General features: G+C 51.2%; 1 protein-coding gene across 1 annotated transcript in view; it reads left to right on the forward strand.

Annotated features, from left to right (window-relative positions):
- The first annotated feature begins 11543 nt into the window (after positions 1–11543).
- The window catches only part of EDN2 (endothelin 2), a 4186-nt gene continuing 3932 nt past the window's right edge, over positions 11544–11797 (forward strand). The window contains exon 1 of the mRNA XM_041479483.1: positions 11544–11690. Coding sequence (XP_041335417.1) covers positions 11633–11690 — 58 coding nt within the window. The 5' untranslated portion in view covers positions 11544–11632. The remainder of the gene's footprint in view (positions 11691–11797) is intronic.

The raw sequence follows: 11797 nt of genomic DNA on the forward strand, positions 1-11797 counted from the left end.
GTGATGCTTACAATTAAAAGGCAAATATCATGTGTATAGATATCACAGATATCCGGTATCTATGTCAGGAGAAGTTTTATAGATTCATAGTTATGTGTTACCCCCCTGTGTTGTTCTCAGGGGTGCCCTGGGTTTGGGACATTTGGGAGGGTGGGCTCGTTGCCATGGCAACAGCTGCCCCCCAGTCAAGGTGTCATGTGAGGTTGAGGAGGCTCTGGCACAGATTTCCAGAGCAGCTGGAGCTGCAGAGGTGACATCCAAGCCCAGGAGACAAAGGGACACAGGTGATGCCTCAGGTTTAGCTTTTCTATTTTTCAGATCCTGTGCTGCTTTAGTGTGTGGGTCTGGGCTTCTCATTAGGGGGACTGAGCAGGGGCCGTGCAGGAGCAGGGGGGAGGCTCTCAGGGGAAGGGGGAGCTGAGGTGGGAGCAGTGTGGGGTGAGCTCTGGGGCCCCCAGGAGCAGAGCTCAGCACAGGGCGCTGGGGATTATGGAAGGACTGTAATTGTGTTTTGGTGAAATTATTCAGAATTTCCTTATGAAGAGCCTGAAAAAAGAGGCAGGGGCCACTCCAAGGATGGCTGGATTTCCTGATACTTCCTCCAGCTGCTTGACTTTGTGATTTAAGGAGGCTGTTCCGTGCTTCCAGCACTCAAAGCTACATTGGGTTCTACATTTCCATCAGGATTGGATGCCAAGAACCCCCTGAACCTCCTGGATGGGCTGGGACTGGCCCTGTCAGCCCCCCTGGGCTTGGCCTGCACCCTGAGCACTGAATCAGAGCTGGCAAGGTTGGGAAAGCCCTCTAAGATCCATCAGCCCATGGCCCCACGAGCCACATCCTTACGTTTCTGGGACACTTCCAGGGCTGGTGACCCCAGCAGAGGGGACACCTGGGATCTGGGTTGGGGGCTGAGCTTCCCCCACTGCAGGAGCCCCAGGATGTGGCATCAGCTGGGCCCCAAGGGGGTGAAGCCACTGGGGAAGGTTTGGGTTTGTTCCCAGCTGTCCGTGGATGTGGCCTCAGTGCTCAAAGGGAGGAGTCTGGGGGGATTGAGAGGATTTTTGGGTTTTCAGCTCCCCCAGGGCCGAACTTGTCCCTCAGCAGGTGAGACCCTGGGATGTACAGGGAATGCTGAGCAGCAGGGATGTGCATACCCATATGATTCATGCCAGAGAGAACCACCCTGCAAGCACAGCCATGGCTATTCTGAGGAATCCTGAGGTTATAAATAGTAAAAACCCTGTGGGGAGCTGAGTCCTCTCACCTCCTCTGCTCTCATCTTGTTTTCTTCCTGCTTTCCTTTATCTCCAGTGACAAAGAAGGGAGTTGGTGGCATTCAGGAGATATCAGACATAACTAAAGTGTGGCCTTCAGAGCAAAACCACCCAGAGCAGCCCCAGGCTCCTGCCCAGGAACTCCTGATGGAAAACTGCTCCAGGAGCTGGGGCTGGAGCTCAGAACCACCACAGCAGCCAGGGAATTCCTGGGGTAAAGAGAGGAAACAAGATTCTTCTCTTCTCTTCTCTTCTCTTCTCTTCTCTTCTCTTCTCTTCTCTTCTCTTCTCTTCTCTTCTCTTCTCCCTTCCCTTCCCTTCCCTTCCCTTCATTGGGAAATTTGGACCAAGACTATTAAAAAAATAATAATAAAAAAAAATAACAGAAAAAAGAAAATAAAATGCAGCCCCTTGGGCTGAATCACAACCACAGTGTTGATACACATCCTTTACAAATCAATCCTTCACAATCCTCTCCAAACAATCCTCCTGATTGTTCTGAAACCACCAAAGCAGCAGCAGAGGTCACAAAATCAGCCGTTGTTTTGGATTTTGCAACACCTCATATCAGCTTTGGAACGGGCTGTGCCGCTGGGAGGTTTAAATTTAGATTTCAAACTGCAACACTTGTTTTAATAATGCTAAAATGTTGTTTAAGATATGAAAAAAATTGCAATTTTTTCTCACAATAACGAATTTCTGTGACCTGAGATAAAATTGTTTCTGATATTATATATATATATTTTTTTTTTAAATATGAAACTCAAAACACTTTGACGTCATTTCAGGTCAGAATAGAAAACGACAGAATTTCCAGCGGAGCAGAAAATCGCCTTGCTCCCCTCAGCTTTGATCCCTCTGCACTTGGAGTCAAACCCCCAGAAGAATGGAATTCCATGGCAAACTGGTTAACCAGTAACCGAAATTGCAGCTCCATCTGGCCAAGGGCAGAGCCATCCAGCCAGGAGACACTGCCCAGACTGAGCCCGTGCCAAATCCTCCCTGGGATTCCTCAGCACCTAATTACTCCCACTTTAATTAAACTTTCTCGTACAACTTTCCTTGTTTCCTTCCCTAACTGATCTGCTGCTGGAGCCTCTCATCTCCTCCCAAAACGAGCTGCATGGAAATTATGACCATCTTGGAGATGTTTTTGCACTTTGGTTGTTTGGGTTTTTTCCTCCAAATTGAGGGGTTTTGACTTCTTTTAAAAACATTTTTAAATCGTCTTTTAAAGATATTTTGGAAAGTTGCATGTCTGATTAAAATGTGGTATTTGGACAGGAGATTTTTTTTTTTTTAATTTTGAGTCCCTGAGTAAAGAAAATTAAATCAATTCAATCATTTTACAACAAATTGCAAGACTGAGAGCTGGAATAGCTTTACTGAAGGTAAAAAAATTCAAAAACTCAGGAGTTAATTTCTTCTCTAGCCCTAATTCAGGAGGGAAAGTGAGATATTCTCAGTGTTCATAACTTTCAGTGTTTCAGCATCAGCATTTTTTCTGGAAAACCTTTGTAACCCCTGTGGGTGCTTCCATGGATCTGCACATTGTTCAGAACAATGGGATCCGTCCTGCAGGCGGCACAATCAATGCCCCAAAGCACCAATAAACCATATCAATCATTAATAATTAACCCCCAATTAAAGTGCTGAGGTGTAAAGGGCAGACACTTGCATTTTGTTTGTTTTCCTCGCTTTTCTCACAGCCTTATGTCACCATCCAGAGGGACTTTGGCAGCCTGGGGAGGGGGGCCTGGGAGAACCTCGTGGGGTCACAAAGGCCAAGTGCAAGGTGCTGCACCTGGGGAATCCCAAAGGTAGCAGAGGCTGGGGGATAGATCAAAACCAGCCCTGGGGGGAAGGAACTGGGGATTTTGGGGGGTTAAAAGCTCAGCAGTGAAGGTTTGCAGCCCCAAAACCACCCCCATGTCCTGCGCTGCATCAGAGGTTGAGGGAGAGGATTCTCTCTCTCTGCTCTTCTCAGGTGATTTCCCACCTGCAGAGCTCGGAATTCGAACATCAGCAGCACCTGGAGCTGCTGGGGAGAGCCCACAGGAACGCAGGGAGCTGCTGCAGGGCTGGAGCCCCTCTGGAGCCAGGCTGGGAGAGCTGGGGGTGCTTCCCTGGCAGGCTGGGGAGGGGCTGGGCTGGAATTGCCAGAGCAGCTGTGGCTGCCCCTGGATCCCTGGCAGTGCCCAAGGCCAGGCTGGACATTGGGGCTGGGAGCACCTGGGACAGTGGGAGGTGTCCCTGCCCAAGAGCTTTAGGGTCCCTTCCAACCCAAACCATTCTGAGATTCTCTCTTTAACTTCTGTCTTGTTCTCTGCATCATTTTCTGTCCCTGACTGATTTTTGCAGCTCCCTTACCCCACACATCTCCCCTGGAGAAATATAACCTAGAAGGAGAGGTCAGGAATGGATTTATCTGCTGAACATTTCCAAACTGATTGCTTGAAGTGACTTTGTGTGCTGGCATGTCACCTGGTTCCCATTGCTGTGCCTGACCCTGGAGCACCTCGGGAAGGGGGATTTGTGCCTGTCCAGGTGGCAGGAGCCCCACCAGGCTTGTCCCAGCTGGAAGCAGCCCTGTTGCACAAGCTGCTCTCCTGCACTTGCTGCCGAGGCTGGGGCTCACAAAGCACTGAGGCAGCTCCCAGGTGGTGATTAATTGCATGACACCTATTGTAATTATAAATTCCAGGTCACTCATCGTGCTGGAAAGCTGAAGAGGTTCAGCCATCAGGGTGGAGTCAAGGCAGACATCCCTGTTAAGGTGTTCCAATGAACACTCAACACACGAGGAATGTCTCCACGGGGCTGTTTAAACACTCTGCACTTTGCTTTTCTTGCCTTTTGGGCACAAAAATGTGTGATCAGGCAGGCACACGGGACTGCCTGTAATTGTCATTCACTTTATTTTAAAAATTCCTTTTTTAACTGCAAATATTCCCTTTTCCATCCACAGAGCAAGGGTGAAACATGCTCTACTCCCCAGGTGGCGAGGAAAGGAGCAGGACCTGGGAACCTTTGGAGTCCTGTCGTTTTCAAAAATCCTCAGATTTCTCGATGTGGGAGAGCTGCAATTTTTTTTTCATTGTTTCTCTTTCCAAGAGCTCTCAGAGCAGGATAGAAAGGCATCATCAGGAGCACATTTATCATGATTTTTAAAAGACCAGGTCTGTGGCCTGTGACAGTCACCAGCAGAAGGCAATGCCGCAAGGTGCCAGGTTTGGCTGCTCCTGAAGGTTTTATCCAGGTCTAAGAGAACAGGAGAGCCCTGCATGGAGCTGAGTGTGCTGATCACTCACCCACACATTCCCAATATTCCCCGTTTATCTGGTTCCTCCCTGGATTTAATTCAGCCTCCATCTTTCCTCCCCCTGCTTTTATTTGACTCAAAGCTTGGTCTCTTTGTGTAAATTTTTCTGTCCCTGACTGATTTTTGCAGCTCCCTTACCCCACACATCTCCCCTGGAGAAATATAACCTAGAAGGAGAGGTCAGGAATGGATTTATCTGCTGAACATTTCCAAACTGATTGCTTGAAGTGACTTTGTGTGCTGGCATGTCACCTGGTTCCCATTGCTGTGCCTGACCCTGGAGCACCTCGGGAAGGGGGATTTGTGCCTGTCCAGGTGGCAGGAGCCCCACCAGGCTTGTCCCAGCTGGAAGCAGCCCTGTTGCACAAGCTGCTCTCCTGCACTTGCTGCCGAGGCTGGGGCTCACAAAGCACTGAGGCAGCTCCCAGGTGGTGATTAATTGCATGACACCTATTGTAATTATAAATTCCAGGTCACTCATCGTGCTGGAAAGCTGAAGAGGTTCAGCCATCAGGGTGGAGTCAAGGCAGACATCCCTGTTAAGGTGTTCCAATGAACACTCAACACACGAGGAATGTCTCCACGGGGCTGTTTAAACACTCTGCACTTTGCTTTTCTTGCCTTTTGGGCACAAAAATGTGTGATCAGGCAGGCACACGGGACTGCCTGTAATTGTCATTCACTTTATTTTAAAAATTCCTTTTTTAACTGCAAATATTCCCTTTTCCATCCACAGAGCAAGGGTGAAACATGCTCTACTCCCCAGGTGGCAAGGAAAGGAGCAGGACCTGGGAACCTTTGGAGTCCTGTCATTTTCAAAAATCCTCAGATTTCTTGATGTGGGAGAGCTGCAATTTTTTTTTTTTTCATTGTTTCTCTTTCCAAGAGCTCTCAGAGCAGGATAGAAAGGCATCATCAGGAGCACATTTATCATGATTTTAAAAAGACCAGGTCTGTGGCCTGTGACAGTCACCAGCAGAAGGCAATGCCGCAAGGTGCCAGGTTTGGCTGCTCCTGAAGGTTTTATCCAGGTCTAAGAGAACAGGAGAGCCCTGCATGGAGCTGAGTGTGCTGATCACTCACCCACACATTCCCAATATTCCCCGTTTATCTGGTTCCTCCCTGGATTTAATTCAGCCTCCATCTTTCCTCCCCCTGCTTTTATTTGACTCAAAGCTTGGTCTCTTTGTGTAAATTTAATGACATTTGTGTACCAGGGTCAGGATCAGACTGCAGACTGACTGACTGATCTTTGCAGCTCCCTTACCCCAACTTACTCCACACATCTCCCCTGGAAAAATACAACCCAGAAGGAGAGCTCAGGACATTTCACAGGTCTTGGAGACATTCACTTTGTTTTCTCCCTCCAAGACCAAGCTCACAGCTCTCTCTCCCTGCCTGACATCCCATCAGTGCCAGAATCCCAGGAACACCAAACATGCCCTGATCAGTGGCTCCTGAGAGCTCCAGTTAAGGGGCAGAGCCCTGCAGAAAGGGATCAGGATCTGATTCCATTGCTGCCCTTCCACTTTGCTGTCCCACAGCCACTGGTGGCCATTGGAATTCAAATTCTTTGGCAGGAAAGTGTCACCAGGTCCTTCAGGACATCACCTCTGGCTTTGTGTCTTCTGCCTGAAGTGCTGAACTGGGTACTAGGCTAATCCATCCTGGGAGGGCAGAACTGGGTAATCCATCCCTGGATATCAGAACTGGATAATCCATCCCTGGATATCAGAACTGGATAATCCATCCTGGGAGGGCAGAACTGGATAATTCATCCCTGGAGAGGAGAGCTGGATAATCCATCCCTGCAGAAGGGAACTGGATAATCCATCCCTGCAGTGCAGAACTGGATAATCCATCCCTGGATATCAGAACTGGATAATCCATCCCTGGATATCAGAGCTGGATAATCAATCGCTGGAAAACAGAACTGGATAATCCATCCCTGGGGAACAGAACTGGGATAATCAATCCCTGTAAAACTGAACCAGATAATCCATCCCTGCAGAAGGGAACTGGATAATCCATCCCTGCAAAAGGGAAGTGGATAATCCATCCCTGTGGAACAGAACCTGATAATCCATCCCTGGAGAGCAGAACCAGATAATCCATCCCTGGATATCAGAACAGGATAATCCACCCCTGCAGCTCACCAGGATGCCAGGCAATATCAGCCTCATCTCTCCAGGCTGGCCCTTGGCACAGGGCAGTGCCCTGCCATGGGTGACAGCCTGCCTCTCCTGGATGTCACAGATGGTCCTTGCCAAGGCCACTTACCCTTTCCCACCTCCCTGGGAAGGAGCTGGCACATCCCAGGACGTTCCCCTCCCTGTGTGAGCCCGCTTTCTGTCCTGGGGCCACCTTCGCGTTTGTGGTGTGGGCAGAGGCAGCAGCACCAATGCCTCAGGCCAGGCTGCCTCTGCCCACCCCTGAGAGGGACACTGGGCTTCCCTGGGAGCCTCAGGATGGGAGAACATGTGAAGAACTCCACTGTGACCACGGCAAACTGCCCTTGGGGGTGCATTCAGCCAGACCTCAAACACAGAGCAGGACAAATCTGTTATCAGCAAACCACACAGCATTCATGGCTATGGGTTGTTCTCTGCAGGGCTGCATTTCAGGACTGTCTGGGACTCACTGAGGTTCCTTTTGCTGCTGACATCCCACATCCAGCTCCAGCAAGAAGTGCCACCTCCCCTGGGACAGCACAGAAGGGACAGCCCAGCCCAGGGTGGCTGCGGGGAAAACAGCTGGGACCTTGAAGAGTAAATCTTGAGAGATGAGTCTGGATTTTCAGTAACAGACCAAGAACAAAGCCCCTGAGGGCTGCCCAGCTCTCCCAGTCCTCCCATGGCACCAGTCCCCATTGACAGAAAGGAGCCAAAAGGGAATTCAAGAGCTGCCTCAGGAGAGGCCTGGATGCTGCAAATGAACTTCAGGATATTCTCTACAGAGCTGACTTTAAGCCAAAATAAGGAGAAACTGGGATCTGGAGGATGCCTTTGTGTTGTTCATGTTGTTTAGTAGACTTAAAAAAAAATATTAATTTTTAAAATGTTGAAAAAAAATTGTTGAAATTATTTTAAAAAATTTGTTGAAGGTCCCCAGCCACCACAGTTTGTGCAGGACTCTCTCCTGAGCCATCCTCAGCCATGGGCAATGCTCCAGATTCACTCTGTGTCAGCTCACAGCCCCTCAGAGCTGAGGAAACTCTGCCCCTTTGCCTTCCAAAGTACCCAGACCATGTGCTCACCCTTTCTCACTGCGTGAAGCATCTCCTTCAGCCTCCCTGCGCCTCACTGAGCCCCTCCCTGTCAGCAGAAAGCTGGGATTTATTACAGCTGATGTGCTGAGCTGGGGAGGGCAGGGGGGCAGCCAAAATCCCAAAGGAAGCCTCACTTGACAATGTCTCTTTCCTACACTTCCTCACAGCGGCTCCGTGGGGGATGACCAACGGTGGAAAAATGTTGCTCATGTCCCGGGACAAGAATGATGATTATTTGCTGGGCTGCCATCCACCACGGGGAATTCTAGCTTGTGACATCACCCCATTGTTCCTGCTGGTGCCAAGAGCACGCTGGGATCCCAACTGCTCAATGGTTAAAGGCCTTTCCTGTTTGCTCACTCCTTGTTTCCAAACAGTGCCGCTCGCTCGCGAGGGCCGCACGGGATGTCTCCTGTCCTGGGCTGCTTTGTCCCTTTCGTCATGTCTGCCTGGAACTCCTCACAGTGACATGAACAATGTACTCCCGCAGTCAGAAACAAAAGGGAAAAAATAACTGCAGGAGGCAAAGCCCATCTTTGGCGTTCAGGACCTCGTGCACGCCTTTGTTCCTTCTTTGGGAGCCGTGTTTGTGCAGCACGGCCCGGCCCTCCTCCAGCCCTGTTGTTTTTCTTTGTGATTTTAGTGTGGTGATAGTGCCAGGAGGGTTGGCCTTGGGAAGCTGGCTCCTGATCCTTATCAGAGGAACAGCGAGGACAGTGGCAGGAGCTGTGCAGGTTCTTCGTGCTCTGGGGGTCAAGGAGAGCCACAGCTCCAGTGTGGGCTGGTCCCCCAGCACACAGCATGAGGGGACCCAACATCTGTGGGTTTGGGGCACCACAATATGAGATCTAAAGGTGTGCCTAAAGATGGCCAAGGGTCTGGAGGGGCTGCAGAAGGAGCAGCGGGGCAGGGTCGCAGCAGGGCTGGATGGTTCTTGTGGGTTCCCTCCAGCTCAGGATGTTCCATGACTCAACGTAAACCAAGCAGGTCCTCTTGGAACCACCACAAACACCAGAATAATCACTGAACCATGGAATCACTACAGTTGGAAAAGACCTCCAAGCTCATTGAGTCCCCCCTCGCTCCGTGGGATGTGTTTGGTGTTGAAGCAGCTGCTTCACCTTCTGTCTGGGCATTCTCCCTCACAAGCTCTAAAGGCAAAACATCTTTATAAAGTATGTTTTTTCCATGGGAGCTCTTTAGCTCTGGAAAAAGCTCTCAGAGCTGGGCCAGTTCAAAGCCAGTTCAGAGCCAACCCCACCTCATCTCTGCAGGGTTCCCTGCAAGAACCAGAGGCATTCATCCCTAGCCCCACATCATTTGGGATTTTTGAAGCTCTGGTGCCAAATATCCCAAGGTGTGCAGCTCAGGTTGATGCCTGCTCAGCACAGGAGGGCTTTTCCTGGAGAAAAACCAGGAATTCAGGCTCCCTTTCAATGAGACGGACGAGCACGAGGGTGTAACATTTGCTCCATTTTCAATCTGGTGGGATTTATGGGAAATGAAGACAACAATTGAGAAATCCTTGGATGAAAGGCCTGGTTTGTGAAGATGTTTTTGCACCTGGCATGACAGGCAGACAGCAGCAATCTGGGCACTTCCAGCCACAGGCAGATTGCAGACAGGTACGTGGAGCTCCAGGTGCTCCTTGGAAATGTGAGCTGGGTGACAGAGCCCCGGCCACAAAAGGTGGAGGAAATTCCTTGAACCCAGATGCCCAGAATCTGGGGTTGGCTTGAGGCTGTGGTTCCTTGCCCGAGGCACGAGCTCTGGGTGTGACAGGGCTGATCCCTTCAGCAAACCGACCCCGCCGAGTGGCAGCGCCGCGGCTCCGTCCCAGCCCTCTCCGGCAGCACCCCTTCAAAGACAGCGCCCTTTTTTGTATTAAATGATGTCATTTACTGGCCAGCCTTCCCTCGGGGTGAGCAAACACGGCTGCGTTGCCTTCCCCACGTCGAGGGGATCGTCTTTCAGCCCGCAGTGACCAGGATGAGGAGCGCAGGAACGGGAGCCAAGGCAGATTTATTGTATCACTGGGCTGGCATCTGGAATGTCACACAGAACTCTGACATAACTCTGAAACTTGGCACAGCTGGAATATGGGCAGTAACAGGTAATGCTGCTTTTGTGTTTCCCTGTTTTCTTTAGAATAATTGTTGCATTGGGACAGAGGTTAAACACTTCCCTCTGTTTGCTTTGTTTTATGATCTCTGTCTTTATTTTCTTATTAATTTATCATTTGCACTCTTCCTGATTTTCTCTGCCTGACACATCCCCTACTCTGTTATTTCCATGGCATGCCCACACATACATTTTTCATCCCCTCTGGCCTCCATGCCCCCTCACTTCATGCTCTCTGTGCTCCCCTGTGCAGTTTCTTTGCTCCCGCTGTTTTTTCCTGCACACACCCCCTGTGTGCATTTTGCATGAGCACAGAGAGGAATTCCCACTGCTGCTTGGACCGAGGGAATGTCAAATCCTCCAGACTTTTCCTGCAGGAGTGCAATCATCACCTGTATTACTTCCATGAGCTGCTGTGAGCAGAAGGTCCAGCTCAGGAGCCGTTTTCCTCACTCTCCCTCCCTGCACTTTTCCTTATTTCCCTTTCCTTTCCCACACGCACGTGTTCCTGTGCATGAGACCTCACTGTGGCTGCAATTGCCACCACCTTGCCCATGACAACAGGGCCATAAAAGCTGAACTGCGCATGGTAAACAAATAAAATACACTCCCTTTCCCAAGAAGCTTTAGAGAACCTCTTGCAAAAGGCAAATGCCGTGATTTCGCTTTTCTAAACCGCTCACAGGATTTGCCCGAGGTTTGCCATGCCTGGAGCTGCCATTCCAATCTGGATCTGGTGGTCCCAAGGAATTCAGGGTGCCTGGAAGCTGTGATCCATCCCTGGCATGCTCAGGACCCAACACTTCCCCGGAGGAATTTCCTGCTTCTGCCTGACACACCACGGGCAAGGTGAAAGGCTTTGACTCCTCCTGGTGCATGCCAGGAGGTGACTCTGCTTCACATGATTCGCATCCTAAAAATGTCCAGATAATGCCGAATGTGCCACATGGATGCCGAAGTGAAATTAGATGGTGCACGGGCAGATTTATTGCAAGAAACTTTAATTGCTCAACATAGCAAAAGCCTTAAAGTTGATTTAGAGGAAAAAAATAGAGGAGAGAGAGAGATAGCCAAGACTGTCATTGCACCAACTGAGCAGCAATTTCAAGGGAGCTTATCAATTTACATTTTTATTAAAACAAAGCAAGACAAATTAAGACATTTCAAGTGAAAACCTGACTTTGATCTTGAATCCTGCCCAGTTTGTGCAGTTTAAAGCATCCCCGGGGCCTGGGGAGGTGCGGGGGGCTCCCAGGAGGACACTGCCTGCAGACCCCGCTGTGCTCGCTGCCTCACCCGCATCCCCAGCCCCGCTCGGGACACACTCCGCACACGGTCCCGCCTCACCGCATCCCGGCCCCGGGGACTTTTCCCACTCCCTGGCACTTTCTCCCCGGAGCTCCCCAGGCAGAGGAACGCGAGGAGTCCTGCAGGGAGGAGCGGGGGGTCCGCGCCCGCCCCACGCGAGCCCGGCGTTCCCCGGGGGCGGAGCGGGTGACGCGCCGGGCCGGGGCTATAAAGCACCTGCCGGGCGCCCGCCGGCTCCAGACGCAGCGCGGCGGCTCCGCTGGAAGAGCTGGCACGGGAGGAAAAGGAGGAAAAGCCCAGGAGAAGCCCCGAAGCCGCCAGCGCTGAGCCGCGGTCATGGGCAGCCACCCCGCCGTGCTGCTGGCGCTCGCCCTCTGCGCCCTGCTGGAAGCCGGTGAGCCCCGGGCTGGAGCGGGGCTCGGTGCCCCGGGGGTGCCCGCAGGGGAGGGGGGACCCCCTGCGCCCCCTACGCGCGGGGAGGGGGCCGGGGGTGCCCGGGGG

This window comes from Pyrgilauda ruficollis, unplaced genomic scaffold (genome assembly GCF_017590135.1).
Source record: "Pyrgilauda ruficollis isolate IOZ18807 unplaced genomic scaffold, ASM1759013v1 scaffold48, whole genome shotgun sequence".
Classification (NCBI taxonomy): domain Eukaryota; kingdom Metazoa; phylum Chordata; class Aves; order Passeriformes; family Passeridae; genus Pyrgilauda; species Pyrgilauda ruficollis.